General features: G+C 33.6%; 1 protein-coding gene across 2 annotated transcripts in view; it reads left to right on the forward strand.

The window, feature by feature from the left end:
* LOC128202943 (ATP-dependent DNA/RNA helicase DHX36-like) overlaps nt 1-20,121 on the forward strand; it is a 34,548-nt gene extending 14,427 nt beyond the window's left edge. Inside the window, exons 13-29 of one of the 2 annotated variants that reach the window (XM_052904139.1) lie at nt 1,271-1,352; nt 1,944-2,069; nt 2,652-2,754; nt 5,099-5,186; nt 6,482-6,602; nt 7,340-7,483; nt 8,234-8,351; nt 8,840-8,938; nt 9,957-10,130; nt 10,692-10,778; nt 11,231-11,308; nt 12,489-12,588; nt 13,237-13,324; nt 15,347-15,467; nt 16,311-16,385; nt 19,264-19,341; nt 19,703-20,121. In XM_052904139.1, coding sequence (XP_052760099.1) covers nt 1,271-1,352; nt 1,944-2,069; nt 2,652-2,754; nt 5,099-5,186; nt 6,482-6,602; nt 7,340-7,483; nt 8,234-8,351; nt 8,840-8,938; nt 9,957-10,130; nt 10,692-10,778; nt 11,231-11,308; nt 12,489-12,588; nt 13,237-13,324; nt 15,347-15,467; nt 16,311-16,385; nt 19,264-19,341; nt 19,703-20,017 — 1,997 coding nt within the window. In that variant the 3' untranslated portion in view covers nt 20,018-20,121. Of the gene's footprint in view, nt 1-1,270; nt 1,353-1,943; nt 2,070-2,651; nt 2,755-5,098; nt 5,187-6,481; nt 6,603-7,339; nt 7,484-8,233; nt 8,352-8,839; nt 8,939-9,956; nt 10,131-10,691; nt 10,779-11,230; nt 11,309-12,488; nt 12,616-13,236; nt 13,325-15,346; nt 15,468-16,310; nt 16,386-19,263; nt 19,342-19,702 lie in introns of those variants that run through there. The other variant, XR_008255826.1, reaches the window with a different exon arrangement.
* The last annotated feature ends 2,139 nt before the right edge of the window (nt 20,122-22,260 follow it).

The raw sequence follows: 22,260 nt of genomic DNA on the forward strand, positions 1-22,260 counted from the left end.
GATTTAGATTTTTAAACAAGCCCTGCTATATAAAATTTAAAATTTGAGCAAGCCTGGAAGACATTTTACCTGTGCAGGGCTTGTGGGCTTGTGTTAATTTTGACCACTGTTTTCTGATGCTGTCATTTTTCATGACACACTTTTGTCCCTGAACAGATCAATCCTATTGATTTAGGGTCAGAAGGTCAAGAGTAAGGAGGGTCGGAAGGTCAAGAGTAAGGTGAAGGTCATGATGATCATTTAATGATTAGAAAATTGTTTGCACTGTTTCCAAGCAATAACTTTAAACGTCTTAACAACCTTGTGTAGAGTCCTCAAACTTGTTATGGACATTGATATTGGTCAGTAGATGACCTCTTTTGGCTAAGATTCAATAGGTCAAAGGTCATGGTCATTATGACTTTGACTACAATGATGAATTATTGAGTGCTTTTGTTTCCGATCAGTAACTTTGAATGACTTGGTATATGGTCTGAACACTTGATATGCACATTGGTCATGGCCAGAAGATGACCCGTGTTATTTTGTCGTCAGAAGTTCAAAAGTAAAGATCATGGGGATGTTAACTAGAAAATGATTGGTGCTCAGGACAGATGTCTTATCAAATTTACAGAATTCAAGTTTTCTATAAACACCAACAAAAAGATAAAAATTTATTTTAGAAAAACTTAATATTTCTAATTTTTAGTGTTTCTGTTGTTGGTATCTAAAGCTGTATCTTTAACAGAACACATGTTAAACTATAATTTGTAAATCCCAAGGTAATAACGGAACATGAACAGATGAATTTCATTTCAAACGTAATTAAGGCATGACTTTTGAAACCGAATGTTGAAAACAAATCAGTGACACAGGTTGTTATGCAGATAAAGCTTGATTCTGAGTGAATGCGAAAAGGTTCCAACTGACAGTAAATAAAGAAGGAGATAGAACCTTTTCGCTTTCACCCCACTTAATGCAAAGGCTAAGGAGAAAAGACAAATAGCCTTTCTGGCCATATTTCTGGAGGAGATTTTGCTGGGAATACTATTGTATAAATTATTTCCCTCAACTATAGGGATTTCGTACATCGTCATAAATCTCTTTGGCGTTGCCATTGATATCAATGTTTTATTTTACTTTAAATTTAAACGCATTTAATTTCATAGCACTGTTTTGAGTGTAAATGTTTTAAGGAAGTGTATTGTACAAGCAATCTAGCGTACCGGTACATTTTTTCCAATCACACACATTGGGGATGTATTGAAAACACACATTTTTGGAATTGCAGACAACTGTCCCATGATCAACATACCTGGCTTCACCTACCCCGTGGAGGAATGTCTTCTGGAAGACGTCATCGAGATGCTACAGTAAGCTACTTCCGGTACATTTATCATAATGAATAAACCAAAATACTCAGTCCCCTACCATCTCACAATAAGCCCCAAGTTGTTTATATTTTGTCTGTTTTTCAAATAAAATAAAGTTAATTGTCATAGCCTAGGTTCAGCATGGGCAAACAACAGCTGACAGATACTCATTTGAACAGAATTTTGTTAATCCAAGCTCTTAATTATTCACTTTTTGATAATTTCGGAATAGAAGAAAGAAGGTAACAGTGCTAAATCTATCGCGCAGATAAACTACAATGCTATTTATTTGAACTCCAAGCTGGTTGCCCTTGACAACATGATACAAAACAGCTACAGTACCGACAAACCTCTTTCTTGAAATAAAGTACTCTCTCTAAAGCTCTTGAGTATTATTTTAATGACTCTGGTTATGGGTTCCGTAGCTATTACTTATCATTGCTGTAGATTGCTATTTTGTGCGATTATTTTTGTTTTGGAAAATTTTAAAATTGAACTCTCACAAAATGATAACAAACTACAGTTTTAATGAGAAAAACTGCGTGGTAGTTTTTTTCAAAAAGAAAGAATGCCTGTTGTTGATTTTTGCAGTTATCAGGTACCAAAGACAATGATTGCTAGGCAGCCCAAAAGGCGGGATTTCAAAGCCCAGCAGGAGAGAGAAGATATAGGGGTGTGGCTTAGAAATCTTGAAGGCGGAGTCAACATAGATAAAAGGTTTGTCTGAAGGATTGTATTACATGGGTGGGGGGGGGATAAAGTTGTTAGTCAGTTAAGGTTTTTTTAGTGCACAGAGAGAATGTACCCCTGGGTAACTACACCCGGGTTCTTTAACATGCACCAGTGATAAGCACTGCCACACTCCCCCATTTGGTGTATGTTAAAGATTTACTGTGGTCTTCTATAGTCTCATAAGGTAGAAATACTGTATTTTATGCGTATTTCTTTCAAAATCAACTTGGTATCCTTCATAAGAACCATTGTTTCGACATTTATTCATCTTAAATTTTTAAATATTTAAACAATATCATTAATTGTGGTAAATCTTATTTGGGAGTAAGAGTGCATCTTTAAAAAAAATCAGAGGTAATGTTAACAAAAAAAACCTACAGTAATTGTTTTGTCTTGTAAAAGTAGGTTGGCACGTGCGCAATAGCCTACTTTGTTTTAAATCAGAAAACAAAGTGTGTAATCAGAAAATAGATCTGGTTTTCCATATTTCACATTTATATCCCACAATCGCTTACACTTATATTTCACAGGAGTGAATGAATGGTTTAATTGCTAATTTTATTCCAGGTATTCTCGCAATACAATCAACCAGCTACAACAGCTGGACATGAACAAAGTGGACACGGAGCTTGTTTATCAGCTCATTCGATACATCTCACTCTCTAAATCGGTAAGGCCTAAAAAATACATTTGGTTTGACCCTACCTACAAAATAGGTGCCGACCCTACCATTTCTATAGGTAGTTGATAACTAAATTAAAAAAAAATAAATAGGGCCTAATGCCTTTCAAAATGTCCTGATTACCTTGATACAAACTTTTCATTCTTTAGTCATTCTGGTTAAGGTTTTGCAAGTTAACACACACAAGTAAATATCTCAGCAACTCATTGATGTGTTACTGTGAAATCATTAATGTTCATGGGGCATTAATGTTCGTGGTTTTCGTGGGGTGGGTGATCCACGAATTCAAGATCCCACGAAATATAAACCCTTTATTCACTTTTTCAATTGCCTTGTTACGTACATACTCTAGTATATTATTTACAGAGGTCGCAGTATACATTGTTAAAACCTGTCTCACTGTATAACTTACGATCATTATTCTGTTAATATATTATAACTGCCTTTACAAATAATGAACCAAATCAATTAAATGTGTTCTATGCAGCAAATGACAGTTATAAGCACGTGTTTAAACGTGTGCTGTTAATGAAAATCTCCAAGTTTACAAGATGTGCGTGATGAGTGTCTGTACTCGATTTTTTTATTTAATAAAATAATTAATCGATTACTAGTACATTGAAGGTTACTATGCACCGAACGTGACAATAAATGCACCTTTTCGGTGTTTTCACAGTTTGCAAAATTCTTAATTGGCATTCAATGGCTTCCCCTATCTGTATTTATGATCAGGGTACATCTGCTTTTATTACCTTTATTCCCTATTAAATCGATAAGTGTCATGGGTATATGCACTAATTGGCATGTCGTACCACATTAGCGAGTGTCATAAACCAATGACGTAGAAGACTGAAATCATGGGCCAGCGCGTGGATATTATGCAGACGATCTAGGACGATCGCATCTTCGATTATTATTTTTTCAAAAATGAAAATCCACGAATTCAAGTACCCAAGTTTTTTTTTTTCGGCAAACCACGAAATTTCATGCCCACGAACATTAATGATTTCACAGTTCATTGAAAGTTTATTTAAGTGTTCCCAATCATAAGCATACCTCATTCATCAAGTAAGATAACTCTATCTTGCATATAATGCAAATCCTGGGCCTTTATTATTCAACTTAGTAGTTCTGGTTAAGGTTTTGCAAGAAAACACACATAAATAAAAAAAATATCTCATCATCCAGTTGATGTTATACATTGAATTTTGAAAGTGTTCCCAACCATCCAACATACCTCATACATCAAGTCAGATAACTATCTTGCATGTACCGTAATGTTAACTGTGGGCCTTTATCATCGGCTCTGATAGTAATTTCGGTGTAGGTTTTGCAAGTAAAAACACAAAAGTCAATATCTCAGCAACTATTTGAATTATTTGCTGAATGTTTGGATCGAAGTTTTACACAGGCACCATTCCATTATAATTTTACTATAATTTTATAGTAATCTGTGCATTTTTCTCAAAAACTCCTGCAATCCTTACACTCAAGGTGAAGGAAAAGTGTTGAGTGCCCTTGCTCTGTGACAGTTCATTTTAATGCAATTTTAGTTTCTTGGAGAATGAAATATCCTATAGGTGGAGGTATCTTATCAACAAGTGTTTCAAGCTATGATCAATTGTTAATTCTTGGTTGTAATGGCAGATATTTTAAAATGAAAGTTTGGTTTGTAATATTTCTCAACATATTTTTGAAATTACATGATACAATTTCAAACCCATTTTTGACACCTGAATTTCTTGATCTTACAATTATTTTATGTTCATAATGAGTATTAATATGATGGCCCCTTTGTCCATAACACCTGTTATGATAAAATTTTGATTTGAATTTTGACACCAAATTTCCTTTTTGATGTGTGGTCATAACACTTATTAGTATTACTACGATGACACCTCTGTCCATTACAACTGTAATGCTTCTTTTCTAGTGTTAACTTATTTTAAGATGATTTCATATCGGTCAGTTTAAGCTACCAGGGGTTTCATTAAAGGGTGTTAGTTGTAACTTCAATATTCTTTAATCTGTATAAATGTCAGAAGTGGCAGCACTTGAAAAAAAAAACTTTAAAAAAAAATCAAAAAAATCTGGCTAAAGCTCAATTCATTTTAATATGTAGCAATATATGGAAATACCACACAAAAATAATCTCAATTTATGACTTAAATCAACTAAGATCTGAATTGAAACAGTGCCCTGATCACAAAGTATTTAAAACATAAAAAAATATATATGGGTAATCAGTGATCTTATTTTTTCAGAAAAACGTGTCACTTTAATGTGTACACATGTAGAAGTAGAAAAAAAACTACGGCATTTTTGTTTGCAGGATGGTGCTATTCTGGCGTTTGTACCTGGATGGGGCGAAATCAATGAGGTCTACAAGAAGTTGAAGGCTGACAGTGTGTTCAATCCATGTAAGTTTTTTTTTATTTTTTTAAATTAATCACATTTTTAGCTGCTTCATTGGCAAACACATGTAAACTGAGTTGTCATTCATCCCATGTGGGAATCCTCAAAATATGATTACAATACTGATATAAGGCAAACAAGTTTAAACTTATTAAACCTGATAATAATATGTTTTGGTAAGACACGATAATTATGTGGTAGCAAAAATTCATCTGTACCAGCATCATACATGATAACATAAGTTTATCTTAGCCATGCAGACTTGCATGTGATGGGTAATCTTTATCTTTACCTGAGATTGGTATGTAGTAAGTTAACCAAAACTCTTCTTTACCAGTCTTTTATGTGATCACCCTGCAGCTTTGTATTTGAAAATTTATCTTTTTAATTACCAGCCTCAAATGTAATAGCCAAAGTTGCTTATCATTATGTAATAACTACCAGCCAGGTATGTGATAGCCAAAGTTTCTTTTGTGATAGCCAAAGTTTATCTATACCAGCTTTAATCTAATAACCAAACTTAATCGTTACCAGTTTATCAGCATCATATATGATAGTCAACATTTATCTCTACCATTCTGCCTCAATTGTAAAAGCCAAAGTTCATCCTAACCATGCAGCCTTGCATGTGATAGCTGAAATTTATTTTTAGCAGCCTCATATGATAACCAAGTTTATCTTCACCATGCAGCCTTGTGTGTGATAGCCAAAATTTATCTTTACCATGCAGCCTTTTATGTGATAGCCAAGATTTATCTTCACCATGCAGCCTTGTATGTGATAGCCAAGATTTATCTTCACCATGCAGCCTTGTATGTGATAGCCAAGATTTATCTTCACCCTCCAGCCTTGTTTGTGATAACCCAATTTATCTTTACCATGCAGCCTTTTATGTGATAGCCAAGATTTATCTTCACCATGCAGCCTTGTATGTGATAGCCAAGATTTATCTTCACCATGCAGCCTTGTATGTGATAGCCAAGATTTATCTTCACCCTCCAGCCTTGTTTGTGATAACCCAATTTATCTTTACCATGCAGCCTTGTATGTGATAGCCAAGATTTATCTTCACCCTCCAGCCTTGTTTGTGATAACCCAATTTATCTTTACCATGCAGCCTTGTATGTGATAGTCAAGATTTATCTTCACCATGTAGCCTTTTATGTGATAACCAAATATATCTTGACCATGCAGCTTGTATGTGATAACCAAATTCATCTTGACCTGGCAGCCTTGTATGTGATAGCCAAGATTTATTTTCAACAACCGTGTATGTGATAGCCAACTTTATCTTTAATAGCCTCGTATGTGATAGTCCCACTTCACTCCCTCATGCCAACTGTAAACCAGAGGGAGGTATTCTCTCGTCCCCCTCCTGGAGTTAGAAAGATCATCATAGCAACTAACATTGCTGAAACCAGGTATGCAGGATTTTTCTTATTATGAAATGAATAAAGTTTTTTTAAAAAAAAGGGAATGAGAGTAATTGTTTGTTCGGCATTATATAAGAAAGAAATTTATGTTCTGAGTGAGCCCCAAATATTTTGCTGCTCCTGAATTAACTGAAATTATTTTTGGTGTTCACAAGATGCAATGTACCAGTATTGCAAACTTGTATTGAAACAAATATACATATTTTTCATTTTTATGGTTATAACTTTTCAAAACTAATGATTAATTGATATTTAATTGAAAAATTATGCCAAACTTTAGCCGAATTTTGTCATTAATTTTCATTTCAGGATTGAAAGGCTTTAATATGTACATTTGTATTGTGAAATGGACTAATATGAGAAAATTTACCATGATTACTAGTGAAGTAAATGGGGCCATATCAAAGTTATTGCATTCCAGTATTGCAATAGTGTTGTATATGATGGATGGGGGCTTATTGTATTATTGATGTACATGATCAAAAGGGGACAGATCAACATTTTTTATTTCTTTACAATATCACAATAAAACATACAGTGTATGTGATAGATGAGGGCCATTTCAAGGTTATTAGTGATGTATATGACCTAAGGAGTCATATCAAGATTATTGTTTTCCAGTATCACCATAGATGATGTTGGTGTATGTGATAGATGGGGGCCATTTCAAGGTTATTAGTGATGTATATGACCTAAGGAGTCATATCAAGATTATTGTTTTCCAGTATCACCATAGATGATGTGGTGTATGTGATAGATGGGGGTCGTATCAAGGTTAAGGGATTCTCTCCGGAGACCAACATGTCTTCTCTGGATTCTGAGCTCGTATCAAAGGCCAATTCTAGACAGCGCAGAGGAAGAGCAGGAAGGTATGAACTTGTTTGTTCTGCCATGGGAAAGTAAATTACTATATATTATCATTTCGTGGTGATGGCGGAGTGGATAGCTTATCAAATTCTGGATCAGAGGGTCTGTGGTCTAATCCACAATTGGAGCTTTTTTCATAAATAAAAACTGGTTGCCTGGTTAGTGCAGTGATAAGCGCATTGCTTCTGATGAAGGCGACCCGAGTTTGATTCTGTTATTTTGCTACATATTTATGTACATTAAAATACAGCCTGTATTAAAAACGAACATAAGGTTGAAGAAATAAAAAAAAATCATCAAGGCCCATGGTTCTGAATTACATGCACATTGCAGATTTTAAAACTGTTCATATGTGCATCACAATAAAAGCTCTTCTCAGACCTAATAATACTTTTTTATCAATGCGACAAAATTAATCATTCCCACCTTTAACTACAATGCACTTCTTTTTTCAATGTATATTTATTCCGGTGATAATAAAACTCATACTTATACTTATAATCCAAAGTCTTATATTCCATCATGATGACAGTATGTCTTACCTGAGAAAGAAACGCAGAGTATCTTTATTATGGAATGTAATTTATAGACAATTTCACCTTCATTTTTGAGCACATGTTTAGCTTGTATGTATAGCAGCGCTATAACTATGGCTTTGATAATCGTTGAGTTATTGCGCTTTAAAGGGTAAAAAAACCTGACAAGCTTTGAAATTGAAGAGGTACAAAAATTAAGATTATGAAACATTGTAGGGTACAGCCAGGTGAGTGTTATCACCTGTATTCTGGCTACCATCAGTCTATAATGGCGGACTACCTACCCCCGGAGATTCTACGGACAAGGTTGGAGGAGCTTTGTCTTACCATAAAGGTATCAAATTTAATGCAACCCGGACAATCCAGAAATTGAGTTTTATTAGTTGTTTTTGTATTTTAAGGGAAAAAAAGTAAAGAAAAAATTCTCATCCCAAGAGCTATTATAAAATCAGTTTTCTGTTGGCTATACTTTAAAAGCAATTCAAAGGTAGCGCCTGATTTGACGTTCCTTGAAATAAGAATGCAATTAAACACAAGTCTTTTGATTAGGTTTGTTTAATTTTTATTTAAAAGAAGAAAAAACAGTTCAGATACGCCATTAAATGTCTGACACAGACTGTTGTACAAAGAGTTTTTAACAGATTTTATTTTATTAATACCATTTTTCCTGCACTTATAATCTATCACAATTAATTTCTATAGTAAAGTTTGGTATTTTTTCCCTTGATCGCTGTTGAACCTGGGTCTGATTATGCCGTTTGTAATAAATATCAATCATAATGTATTTTCTATTGTAAAATTTGGTATCTTTTCCCCTGACAGCTATTGAACCTTGGTAAGATTATGCCGTTTGTGCAGAAAGCAATCCAGCCCCCATCACTGGCCGCTGTGCAAAGTGCGATTGTGAACCTACAACAACTGGTAGGTAATCTTTGTTCGTGTTTGGTGCTTCTCTACTTAATACTAAGTGCTGTTTTCAATATGTGATTATAGTTTAAACTTTGAAAATCTTTACTCTGTAAAAACGTTACAGTTGGCTATACATCAAATTTTTACATTTTCTTAGCTATGTTTTTGAACTATGATATAGGTTAATTTCAGTTGTTTGAATAAATATCAAGATAAAAAAAGTAAAAAAAAGAGAACTTTCGCGTTATGTCTAAGATCTTTATTAGAACCCACTCTATGACTGCTTTACCTTCTTCTGAACTTAAAGTGACACTCTTACCGGTGTTCAAAATCAATACATATGAAAGTATAACAAACATACATTTTGAGTGATAAACCTTTAACTACTAAATAATGCATTTATGGAAAATTTTAATTAATGATACCAAGATTTTAACCCTGTATTTAATAGCTGAAAACGCCAAAATATTTAATGATTGGTGAATGCTAAAAGATTTACTGCGATCTTCTATTGTCACATATGGTACAAATATTTATTTGCTGCACCTTTCTTTCAAATTAAACACGGTATGCTTTATTGTTTTCAACATTTATTCTTCCTTTTTGGTATATCAAAAAAATGAATTAATTGTGGTAAATCTTATTTGGGAGTAAGAGTCCATCTTTAAGTATGCCTGTTTATGCATAGTGCTATTTGGACTGTTCAGCAACTGAAATGACATTCTGGTTTTATATCCTCTCTTACTTCTTTGTTAATTGACAACTATGATTTGTTTGTTTGGCCTGATGTTGATGTGTTTCCTTTTGAATTCTTGTTTGCTATCAGTGTATTTTTTTTTTTAGCTATATGTAAAAATAGTTTTATAAACATGTTATGTATTTTTCTTTGGTAAAAAGTATAGAAAAGTATGACTTACATCATTTTTGCCTTCAACTCAGGTGAATAGTTTTATTGTTAAAATTTAATTGAAATAAACACTTTCTGTGTACTGAATAAATACTATTAATTAAACTCAATTTCTCGTTCCAGAATGCCTTGGACAAGGATGAGAATCTCCTGCCCCTGGGGAAGCACCTGTCCAGGATGCCCCTGGACCCCCACACGGGCAAGATGATCCTATATGGAGCCATGTTTAAGTGCCTGGACCCAATTCTCACCATCGCTGCCAGTCTCTCCTTTAAGGACCCATTTTATGCCCCCCTGGTAGGCTTTTGTTAATAACCTTGTCAGTAGTTGTATTAGCCCATATGGATTTCAATTTTTTTTATAGTTTGGGTATTTTGATAGCCTCAGCATTGTTTAATGGTCATTACTTTAAAACTGTGTGAGGGCTATTCCATTTTAACATATATCCCAAGAGGGGAAAGTGCTTCTTAAATATGTCACCTCCCTGCAAATTTACTTGCCGATATACAATGAAAATAATTGCCTTCCTTCCCGTGGGTTATATGTGTAACCTGGAGTAGCCCGTAGATATTCAAATGAAAGTTGGTAATTATGTTGCCATTGGAAATGCACATGTACATTAAAGGCCCATAACTCTTGAGTTGTGCTCCTTGTTTGACTGAAAAAAAAGAATTGGGGTTCGCTCTGCATTGCTTTCATTTGAGAAATATAAATTAATAGAGCATTGTCATAGATTTTTGTTATCAGCAAAATAAGCAGTCGGCGAAACATGCTAAAATGTTGCCATGACTTGATACGTCTAATCACTTTAAAGCTGTCTTTATTTTTAACCTAAAGTTGATGTGTTAATATTTTTAGGAGAAAAAGGCTGAGGCAGACAAGGCTCGTATGGGTCTGGCGGAGAACTGTCTGAGTGATCACATCACCCTGGTCAAGGCATTTGATGTAAGAATTTAACTCTGAGGGACCTGTTTGTGCAAGGTTTGTATAGAGTCATTGGAAATGCGCTCAGCGGAAAATTGTTTGAAATTGTCTGAGACAAGAGTTCTCGGGGCCGCTATTCAGCAATCATCCCAGGATCAGTTTTCTTACCTAGAAATATCTTAAACAGTAGAATTGCAACATGGGATAATCTCTCTGTTAATGCTTCTAGAGTTATTGATGAAATGGACCAATACAAAGAGCGCTTGGTTCAAAAAAGTTTGTTTGTGTTGTTTACATGAAAGTAAAATTGAGATCAGTTGAGTATCGACTGCATTTACACTGTTAATCCAAACACCGTATTTCCATAATTATCCCTATTTCAAATTTCCTTACAGAGGATATGATTTTAATCAGATTGTCATTTTAGGACTACGGTAAGACTTTTTTTCAAGGTAATTCATTCTACATTCTAGGGTTGGGATAGAGCAAGACAGAGGGGAACCCACAGGAAATTCTGCTTTGACAACTTTCTGTCAGAATCAACACTTATGGTAAGTGAGAAATATGTTGTCAAGGTAACGGTTTCAATGAGGTTTCATGGGGACAAAATACTTTGCACTTCAGTTATTCCTTGTTTTTCTCAGCGCCAGTAGCACTTCAGTTATTCCTTGTTTTTCTCAGCGGCAACAACATGTATGAAGGTAATGATTTACCAAAACTTAAAAAAAGTGTTAAGAAATCTAAGCATGAAATTTGGTACACATGCTCACTACGGCTAGTTGCACATGTTGTCACCCTTGTGCAAGAACTCAATAACTGCTTTAAGAAACAAAAGCCGTTATTGAGTTCTTGCATTAAAGGGACTAGACGCCAGATAGTCCAAAAATCGGCGAATACAGTATTTCCTCAATTTGGTGTTGAATTGTCAATACGAGCTAATAGGTGGCCAATAATTCATCAGTTAATATGGTTAAAATAAGCAATGCATCAATCATGTTGCTGTCTTATCTGTATTTCCCTGTTTCAAATAATGCATAATGGTTTCCCAGTTTAAATCATATGTGTTTATGAGTACAGATAAATATCCAATGCTAATTTTCAACTTAATGGAATTAACGTGTTAGACAACCCTTGTAAATTTCAAATTGGAAAAATGTGCAAAAGCTGCAAAAGATGCATCGTACTAGCCGATACATTATATTTAGAAAGTCCATGATAATAATCTAATGTTAATCGTTCGGAAAAATATTTCTATTTATTTATTTATAAATCTGTATTCATTAATTTATTAATGCTGTTACTTGCTCGATAATATATGCAATACACTTATCGCCGTATAAGTCAGATACAGTTATACCATTACGTATATGTATACCATTTTTTGACAAACATGCATGTATTAAACATCACTTACATGGTCTATGTTTGTATTATTATGACATTTATTTCAAGGGCTATAATTTGGTGAAAACCTTAAGCCCACTTTTGTGAAAGCCTTTCAGTTATGTTAAAAATAAGGTTTATTTTGTGAAAAAAATGAAGAGTTATTTTACCGTCCATATTTTATAAAAATGCTTGTTATTATTTCATGGTCTATATTTGTGAACACTGAACAGTTATTTCACTACATATATATTTTTTAAACTTTCAGGGATTTCACAGTCTAAATTTACTGTTCTATATTTTGTGTAAACCTTATTTCATTTTCTATTTTTTGTGAAAACCTTACAGATGTTGAAGAAGATGCGTGAACAACTGGCAGACGTTCTGTACGAACTCGGGTTCCTAGAGAGTAAACTCCCCAAGCAAGCAGAGGCTAACATGCACTCTAGTAGGGTTACAGACGACTGATTATTCAGTAATTTGCCCGTGCATTTTAGATTGTTTTTTTTTTAGATACATGGCTGTATATTTGAAAATCAGTTAAGTTAAGAGGAAGATTTGTTAATTTTTACAAATAAAATACATTCACACTTAAAGTGACACTCTTATTCAAAATCAATATATACTAAATAATGCATTTATGGAAAATATCAATTACTGATACCAAACTGTGTATTTAATCTCTGAAAACACAAAAATATTAAGTGATTGGTGAGTGCTAAAAGATTTTCTGTGATCGACTTTCTGCACCTTTCTTTCACATTAAACTTGGTATCCTTCATAATAACTATTGTTTTTGACATTTATTCATCCTTTATGGTATATTTAAACAATTGTATTAATTGTACTACATCTTATTTGGGAGTAAGAGTGCATCTTTAAATTCCATTTCTAAAATCTACTTCTTATTTAGCATATGTACATGAAAAAAATATCCAAAAGTAAAGGTACATTATTTGGCTGTTTACAATAGATGGTGTTCAAGTCATTAAAGCATATAATAAACAGAATTATTTGATTAAAGAGTTGTATTGTTGGTTAAAGTCATCTTGCCTTACAAACTACAACTGTCAGTAATTACTCTCCTATTTTTCAGAAAACAATGCTCTAGTGAAGGCAATAGTTTGTGCAGGCCTGTACCCAAACATCGGCAGAATTGACAAGATACCAAAAAATAAGTGGAGGTAACTCCTCACAACTTTCCTTTTACTGTTAATCAAGGGAGGGAACTGGTCAATATTGCTTTGATATAAACTCGCATGATAAAGCAGTGGTTATTTTGAAAACTTAAGGTGGCACTCTCACAGATATACCAATTTTACAACTTTTTAATTTTTTGTTTGGGAAAGAGCAAATTTTGGGGAAAAGATCTGCAAACCAAAGATAAAATATTGCAGTAAAAAGGTCAGATCACAGATTTTCATATTTCAGTTTGAAAATAATGTTTTATGGCTTAATCCACTAAAATTGGTTTAAGAAAAATGCATGAAACATTCATTTTTGAACTTAAATTTAAAAATCTGAGATCTGATTTTTTGTCAGCAGTCTTATATAACTGGTTTCCATGGATTTTCGCAAAAATTGGCTCGTTCCAAGACAAAAAATAAAAAAAGTTGTCAAAATGTTCAATATGTGAGAGTGCAGCTTTAACAAAATTGTGGAGAAAATATGTTCTCAGAATATATGTTCTCAGAACAATGGCAATATTTAGAACTACATGTAAGTGTCAAGGCCCTACTCTTGGGTCCATATTCAATAGCACCTTGAGTCTGACCTTGAGACTTCAGACTCAAAACTGTAAATCTGGATTTTCTTGTAAAATATTGTACTGAGCATCAGCATCTGATAAAAATTGCTTTTAATATATGTGACAAAGGGTTTTAGCCAGGTTTTTTAAAATGACAGGGTGATAAGGCAGAAAAGGGCCATTGTATCAGGCTGTGAAGAAATTAAACATGAATTTGACAGTCAAAGTTAGCAATTGTGTTGAATTGAAGAAAAATAAAATAAGGTTTCAACAACCTTATTTGTAAATACGAACTGCCAAATATGTTAAGTATGTATGTATTTTTAATCATATTATAAGTTTGATTTCAAAATAAGTAAATTATTTGATAGTCCTACGCATTTCATTCTTTGAAGGCAGAAGGGTGCCCATGCTGATCTCCATGAGAGCGGAAGGGTGCTTCCAAAAAAGGACAGGGTGAAGCACCCTGCCATAACTCTTAAAGCTGCTCTCTCAAAAATTTACCATTTTACAACTTTTTTGTTGTCTTGGAATTAGCAAATATTTGCATAAATATCTGCAAACCATTGATAAAAGACCGCTGACAAAAGAACATATCACAGATTTTCATATTTCCATTAGAATATTAATGTTTTATGGCTTCTAAGTGTTACTAACGGTTTAAGAAATATGCATAAATCATCCATTTTTGAACTAAGATATAAAAATCTGCAATCTGATTTTTGTCAGCAGTCTTATATGACGGTCACAAAAATTGGCTTGTTCCAAGACAAAATATCAAAAAGTTGTTAAAAAGTTCAATCTGTGAGAGTGCAGCTTTAAGCTAAAATCCTGCGATAGTTTGATTATTTTTTGTTTACCATTTTTTACAAAAAAATGACATTTAATAAATTTTCCAAAAAATAATATTTCTGAGTCTGAGTGTCAAACTCCGAACATACAAAGGTGAAAATGGGACCAGAGGCTGTGATATTACGATGATCGATAATAATAGAAAATCGATTGGTTGAGTCTGAAATCAGCAACAATCTATTCTATTTGGTTAAAATAGATCATTGCAAAAAAATGAAAATAAAAAGTTAAATTTAAAAAAAAATATTAGCAAGTGTTTAGATATTGTCTTTAACAAAATGGCTGATGAAAGCCACAATGAGGAAGAAAATTAACTATTTTTTATACAACAGCACTTAACTTATATGCATATAATGATTAAGAGTTTAACACTGTACATGAATTAAACTTAAATTCAGGTACTACATGTATCTAGTGTTTTAAAAAAACAATTGTACTATTGATAATCGGATTCTTGAGTTGAACCAATTATCGATAGTAAAATTGGAACCTATTCCCAACACTTACCAGAGGCATATGTTACTGTGACAATTTCCTATGGATAATCATTTTAAGAATCAATGTTCCCTGTTGTGTTGTTTTTTAAGTTGTGTTGTTGTTTTTTCAGTCAAATAAAGTTTCGTCTGAAAGAAGGTCAATGTAAGCTGTTCCCGGGCTCCGTTGCCAAGGCTGTCAGTGACCCTAGAGCATGCTGGGTAGTTTACCACAAGATCATGAAGACCTCAGATGTAAGATAAATGTCTTTTAAGATGTCTGACCTACATATAAGCTTGATAAATGTCTTTTAAGATGTCTGACCTACAAATAAGCTAAATGTCATTTAAAGTACCTGACCTACATATAAGCTTGATAACTGTCATTTAAAGTATCTGACATACATGTAAGCTTCATAACTGTCATTTAAAGTATCTGTCCTACATATACATGTAAGCTTGATAAATGTCATTTAAAGTATCTGACCTACATATAAGCTAGGTAAATGTCATTTAAAGTATCTGACCTACATGTAAGCTTGATAAATGTCATTTAAAGTATCTGACCTACATGTAAGCTTGATAAATGTCATTTAAAGTATCTGACCTAAAAGCTAGGTAAATGTGATTTAAAATATCTGACCCATAAATAAGCTTGATAAATGTTGATAATCTAATCTCAACATTGAAATTATCATTGGAAATGAATGGTTTTATAAGGGCACCTGAATGGTTAATATTAGTGTGCAAAAAACACCTCTGGTGTCCAATAAGGTCAGCTTGGTCAGCACTCTTGCATCTTTCTCTCTTAGATGTCCGTGATGTCCAAGAATGTGAGAATGGCTGCTGGTACCAAGCCAGACAAGTGGGTTTCGGCCAGGTCGCACTCACATCATTAAGCCAAACAATTATAGACATGTACATTGATTCATAATAATGCTGGTGTGAGGGGTAAAGTGTCCACATCGGTCTTGGTTTGTCACAGCAAACTTAAATGCACATCAAAATAAAAAAAAACTAGTTCAGTCAAGAGTAAAAGTTTATGCTTTGATTAAAAAGCTAGTGCTTTGCATTCATTGAAACTTAACCCCTTTTCAGGTATGGATGTATGACTGTAGTCTGGTTTCCCCATACAGTTTGCTGTTCTTTGGAGGTGACATCAAATGTAGTATGGTAAGGTACACATACATATTTATGTACACATATCCATATATACATATCCACACACATTCATATACACATACTTGTACAAACTCATGTAAACATATCCATACACATTCATATACACATACTTGTACAAACTCATGTATACACATCCATACACATTCATATACACATACTTGTACAAACTCGTGTAAACATATCCATACACATTCATATACACATACTTGTACAAACTCATGTAAACACATCCATACACATTCATATACACATACTTGTACAAATTCATGTATACATATCCATACACATTCATATACACATACTTGTACAAACTCATGTAAACATATCCATACACATTCATATACACATACTTGTACAAACTCATGTAAACATATCCATACACATTCATATACACATACTTGTACAAACTCATGTAAACATATCCATACACATTCATATACACATACTTGTACAAACTCATGTATACACATCCATACACATTCATATACACATACTTGTACAAACTCATGTATACATATCCATACACATTCATATACACATACTTGTACAAACTCATGTATACATATCCATACACATTCATATACACATACTTGTACAAACTCATGTAAACATATCCATACACATTCATATACACATACTTGTACAAACTCATGTATACATATCCATACACATTCATATACACATACTTGTACAAACTCGTGTATACACATCCATACACATTCATATACACATACTTGTACAAACTCATGTAAACATATCCATACACATTCATATACACATACTTGTACAAACTCATGTATACACATCCATACACATTCATATACACATACTTGTACAAACTCATGTAAACATATCCATACACATTCATATACACATACTTGTACAAACTCATGTAAACATATCCATACACATTCATATACACATACTTGTACAAACTCATGTAAACATATCCATACACATTCATATACACATACTTGTACAAACTCATGTAAACATATCCATACACATTCATATACACATACTTGTACAAATTCATGTATACATATCCATACACATTCATATACACATACTTGTACAAACTCATGTAAACATATCCATACACATTCATATACACATACTTGTACAAACTCATGTATACACATCCATACACATTCATATACACATACTTGTACAAACTCATGTATACACATCCATACACATTCATATACACATACTTGTACAAACTCATGTATACATATCCATACACATTCATATACACATACTTGTACAAACTCATGTAAACACATCCATACACATTCATATACACATACTTGTACAAACTCATGTAAACACATCCATACACATTCATATACACATACTTGTACAAACTCATGTAAACATATCCATACACATTCATATACACATACTTGTACAAACTCATGTAAACACATCCATACACATTCATATACACATACTTGTACAAACTCATGTATACATATCCATACACATTCATATACACATACTTGTACAAACTCATGTATACATATCCATACACATTCATATACACATACTTGTACAAACTCATGTAAACATATCCATACACATTCATATACACATACTTGTACAAATTCATGTATACATATCCATACACATTCATATACACATACTTGTACAAACTCATGTAAACATATCCATACACATTCATATACACATACTTGTACAAACTCATGTATACACATCCATACACATTCATATACACATACTTGTACAAACTCATGTAAACATATCCATACACATTCATATACACATACTTGTACAAACTCATGTAAACACATCCATACACATTCATATACACATACTTGTACAAACTCATGTAAACATATCCATACACATTCATATACACATACTTGTACAAACTCATGTATACACATCCATACACATTCATATACACATACTTGTACAAACTCATGTATACACATCCATACACATTTATGTACACATATCCACACACATCCAAATACACATACTTGTACAAATTCATTTATACACATCCATACAAATTTATGTCCACATATCCATACACATTCAAATACACATACATACACATTTATATGCACTTTTCCATACACATTTATGCATACATATCAGTTTACACTCGTGTGCATATATACACACTCATAAATGTACAAATATATGTACATACACTTGTACACAATCCTGTTTGAACTCATGTACATATTTATGTACACATTCATGTACACATACACATATATGTACACATGCATATATACATACACATAATATATCTACACATAGATGTACACATTCTGTACAAATACACATAGATGTTAACATTTGAGTACACATACACATAAATGTACACATGCATGTACACAGACACATATACATGTAGACATGTAGTCTTTCGTTTGTTTAAGTTAAAAAAAATGCTATGATTTCTTTTTTATCCTGCTTATCAGTAATTGACAAAAAATATCAAGTTAAGCAGATGAAACTCTATATGTCTCATAAAACAAATGCTGTCATAGGATTATGACTTATGCTACGATTGGGCCCTGTCAGAGAAACATCCATTTGTATATCATATAAATTTTGAACGTAAGGTTTGATTCAAATTCTAAAGAGGCAACGCTTCACTTGAAATATTGCTATGAAATCTACATAATGTAGTGTTATGATTGTTGTTGAGTTAATTGGAAAATGAAAATGCCAATTACCCGGTACACAAGAATGTCCATGTTAGGCTGGTCAGGTCTGTCATAAGGCAAGCCGACCTATACAAGGACACCCAACATGAAGAACTGGATTATAAAGAAGCTAATACATACCGGTAGTTACCTGCAATATATTTTATCATCCTACCTTGCAGGAGGGAGGTCAGAACCTGGTATGTGTGGATGACTGGATCAAGTTCAAGGCCTCTCCGGACACTGTACAGCTCGTGAAGGTAATTATAGCAGGTTATAGAGCTAATCTAGTGGTGCAGGTGCGCATATTTCCTCCAAGAGGTTGTAGGTTCGAGCCTCAACAGGGGAAATCCCTATTAGTCCCCCCCTCCCGCTATTTGTAAATTGCTATGTAGCATAGTTGAATTCCTTGCATGTAATAAAACTTTCATGATAAATGGATTCATACTAATGAAGCACATAGGAGGGAAAATGTGCATATGTTTGTCTTAAAAAATACTACTTTAATTAAAAGAATAATATGGATTTATATTGAACAAATATTGTAATAAAAAATACTTCCAATGGTATAAATTCAGCTTTTTATCATATTTATTCTATTTCTCTGTGTATTGGTAACAGGAACTTCGTCAAGAACTGGACAATATTTTGGAAGAAAGGTTTTCCCGCGGGAGTCGAAAAGTTTCCCATGGGCAAAAAAGCAAAGAAGAAGCAGTGATGCAGGCGATCTCAAGTCTCGTTACATCAGAGGATAAGATTGAAAAAGGGGGCGATTACTTAAGGGATGACAGACATTCGGGAAATAGAGGGCATCTTGGAGATAAATCGGACAGGAGAAATTCAGTGGGTGGGGCAAGCGGAAGAGATGATAGTTATTTTGCAAGGGGGAAACGTGAAAGGGATCATCGGTACTTTTATGATGATGAAGATGATTAGGTGTGCAAATATGTTTAGTGGAGTGGGGGGAATGTAAAACATTGGTAAATCTGTTTGTACTATTGTTTTGATGTCAGATATAAAATCATGAGAAACAATCTTTGTTTTTTTATATAAAACGAAAATAACCAAGACTTCGTACCACTTAAATATGGTATCAGGAGACTTCGTACCATTCAGCTGGAGAAATCGTACCAGATATTGTATACTTGTAAATGGTTTATAAGTGTTGTGTGATTATTTGTGCTTTAATTTGAAAAATATCCATGATCTTGAATAAATATATAATGATAATCGTATGACACCTTTTGTGGTTGAGAACTGTTTCACACAATAACTTACCTATATAAGTATCCCAATTATATCGCTTAAAGCTGCAGCTCTCACAGATTAAACATTAATACAACTTTTTTTATTTTTTGTCTTGGAAAGAGCAATTTTTTAAATAAATATCTGCAACCCAATGATGTAAGACTGCTGACAAAAAATCAATGATGTAAGACTGCTGACAAAAAATCAATGATGTAAGACTGCTGACAAAAAATCAATGATGTAAGACTGCTGACAAAAAATCAATGATGTAAGACTGCTGACATGATGTAAGACTGCTGACAAAAAATCAATGATGTAAGACTGCTGACAAAAAATCAATGATGTAAGACTGCTGACAAAAAATCAATGATGTAAAACTGCTGACAAAAAATGAGATTTTTTCTTATTTCCTCTTGAAAATTAATGTTTTATGGCTTAAACCATTACTAAAACATCATTTTTTTAACTTAAATATAAAAATCTGTGATCTATTTTTTTGTAAGCAGTCTGATATATAACTTGTTTCCATGGATTGTCCCAAAAATTGGCTCATTCCATGACAAGAAATAGTTGTCAAAACGTTCAATCTGTGAGAGTGCAGATTTAACAGCCACGTTAGCACCTACTTATCGCCTTTGAAAACCCTTTATATGGTGCATTTGTGGTACAATGTCTCCAAGAATGGTATAATATTGAAGTGGTACGATGTCTCCAAGAATGGTATGATATTGAAGTGGTACGATGTCTCCAAGAATGGTATGATATTGAAGTGGTACGATGTCTCCAAGAATGGTATGATATTGAAGTGGTACGATGTCTCCAAGAATGGTATGATATTGAAGTGGTACGATGTCTCCAAGAATGGTATGATATTGAAGTGGTACGATGTCTCCAAGAATGGTATGATATTAAAGTGGTATATGTCGCCAAGAATGGTATGATATTGAAGTGGTATGATGTCTCCAAGAATGGTATGATATTAAAGTGGTATGATGTCTCCAAGAATGGTATGATATTGAAGTGGTACGATGTCTCCAAGAATGGTATGATATTGAAGTGGTACGATGTCTCCAAGAATGGTATGATATTGAAGTGGTACGATGTCTCCAAGAATGGTATGATATTAAAGTGGTACAATGTCGCCAAGAATGGTATGATATTAAAGTGGTATATGTCGCCAAGAATGGTATGATATTGAAGTGGTATGATGTCTCCAAGAATGGTATGATATTAAAGTGGTATGATGTCACCAAGAATGGTATGATATTGAAGTGGTACGATGTCTCCAAGAATGGTATGATATTGAAGTGGTACGATGTCTCCAAGAATGGTATGATATTGAAGTGGTACGATGTCTCCAAGAATGGTATGATATTGAAGTGGTACGATGTCTCCAAGAATGGTATGATATTGAAGTGGTATATGTCGCCAAGAATGGTATGATATTAAAGTGGTATATGTCGCCAAGAATGGTATGATATTGAAGTGGTAATATTTATAAAACAAACTGGACCTAAACTAGAAACAAAACATCATGGTCCGAAGTGTCCCTGAGCCAGGGCGGAAGTGTCTGGTCCGTATTGGTCGTGGTTTGTAATATCTTGATGCATTTTCGGTAATGTACCGGAAATGAAATTTAAACACTTCGCGGCAGTCTTTTTGAGATATGTATATACATATTCAAGCTTGCATGAGCGTAGCTGCCTATTCGCGAGTACCCGGCTAAATCCACATGATTCTGACAAAAATATAATAAATAAAATCAGCCGAAGTTGCAGTATGCGTACTTGACTCCATAATCCTAATACTGTCCATTCGCCAGTACTAATTAAAGCACCTCAGAACGCCCTTTTCCGAGGGGGCATGCCCCCGGACCCCCTTGCAAAATTATGAATCACTTGAATAGAGGGCTAGCTACACCCCTGGCTTGA

Source organism: Mya arenaria, chromosome 9 (assembly GCF_026914265.1).
Source record: "Mya arenaria isolate MELC-2E11 chromosome 9, ASM2691426v1".
Taxonomy (NCBI): domain Eukaryota; kingdom Metazoa; phylum Mollusca; class Bivalvia; order Myida; family Myidae; genus Mya; species Mya arenaria.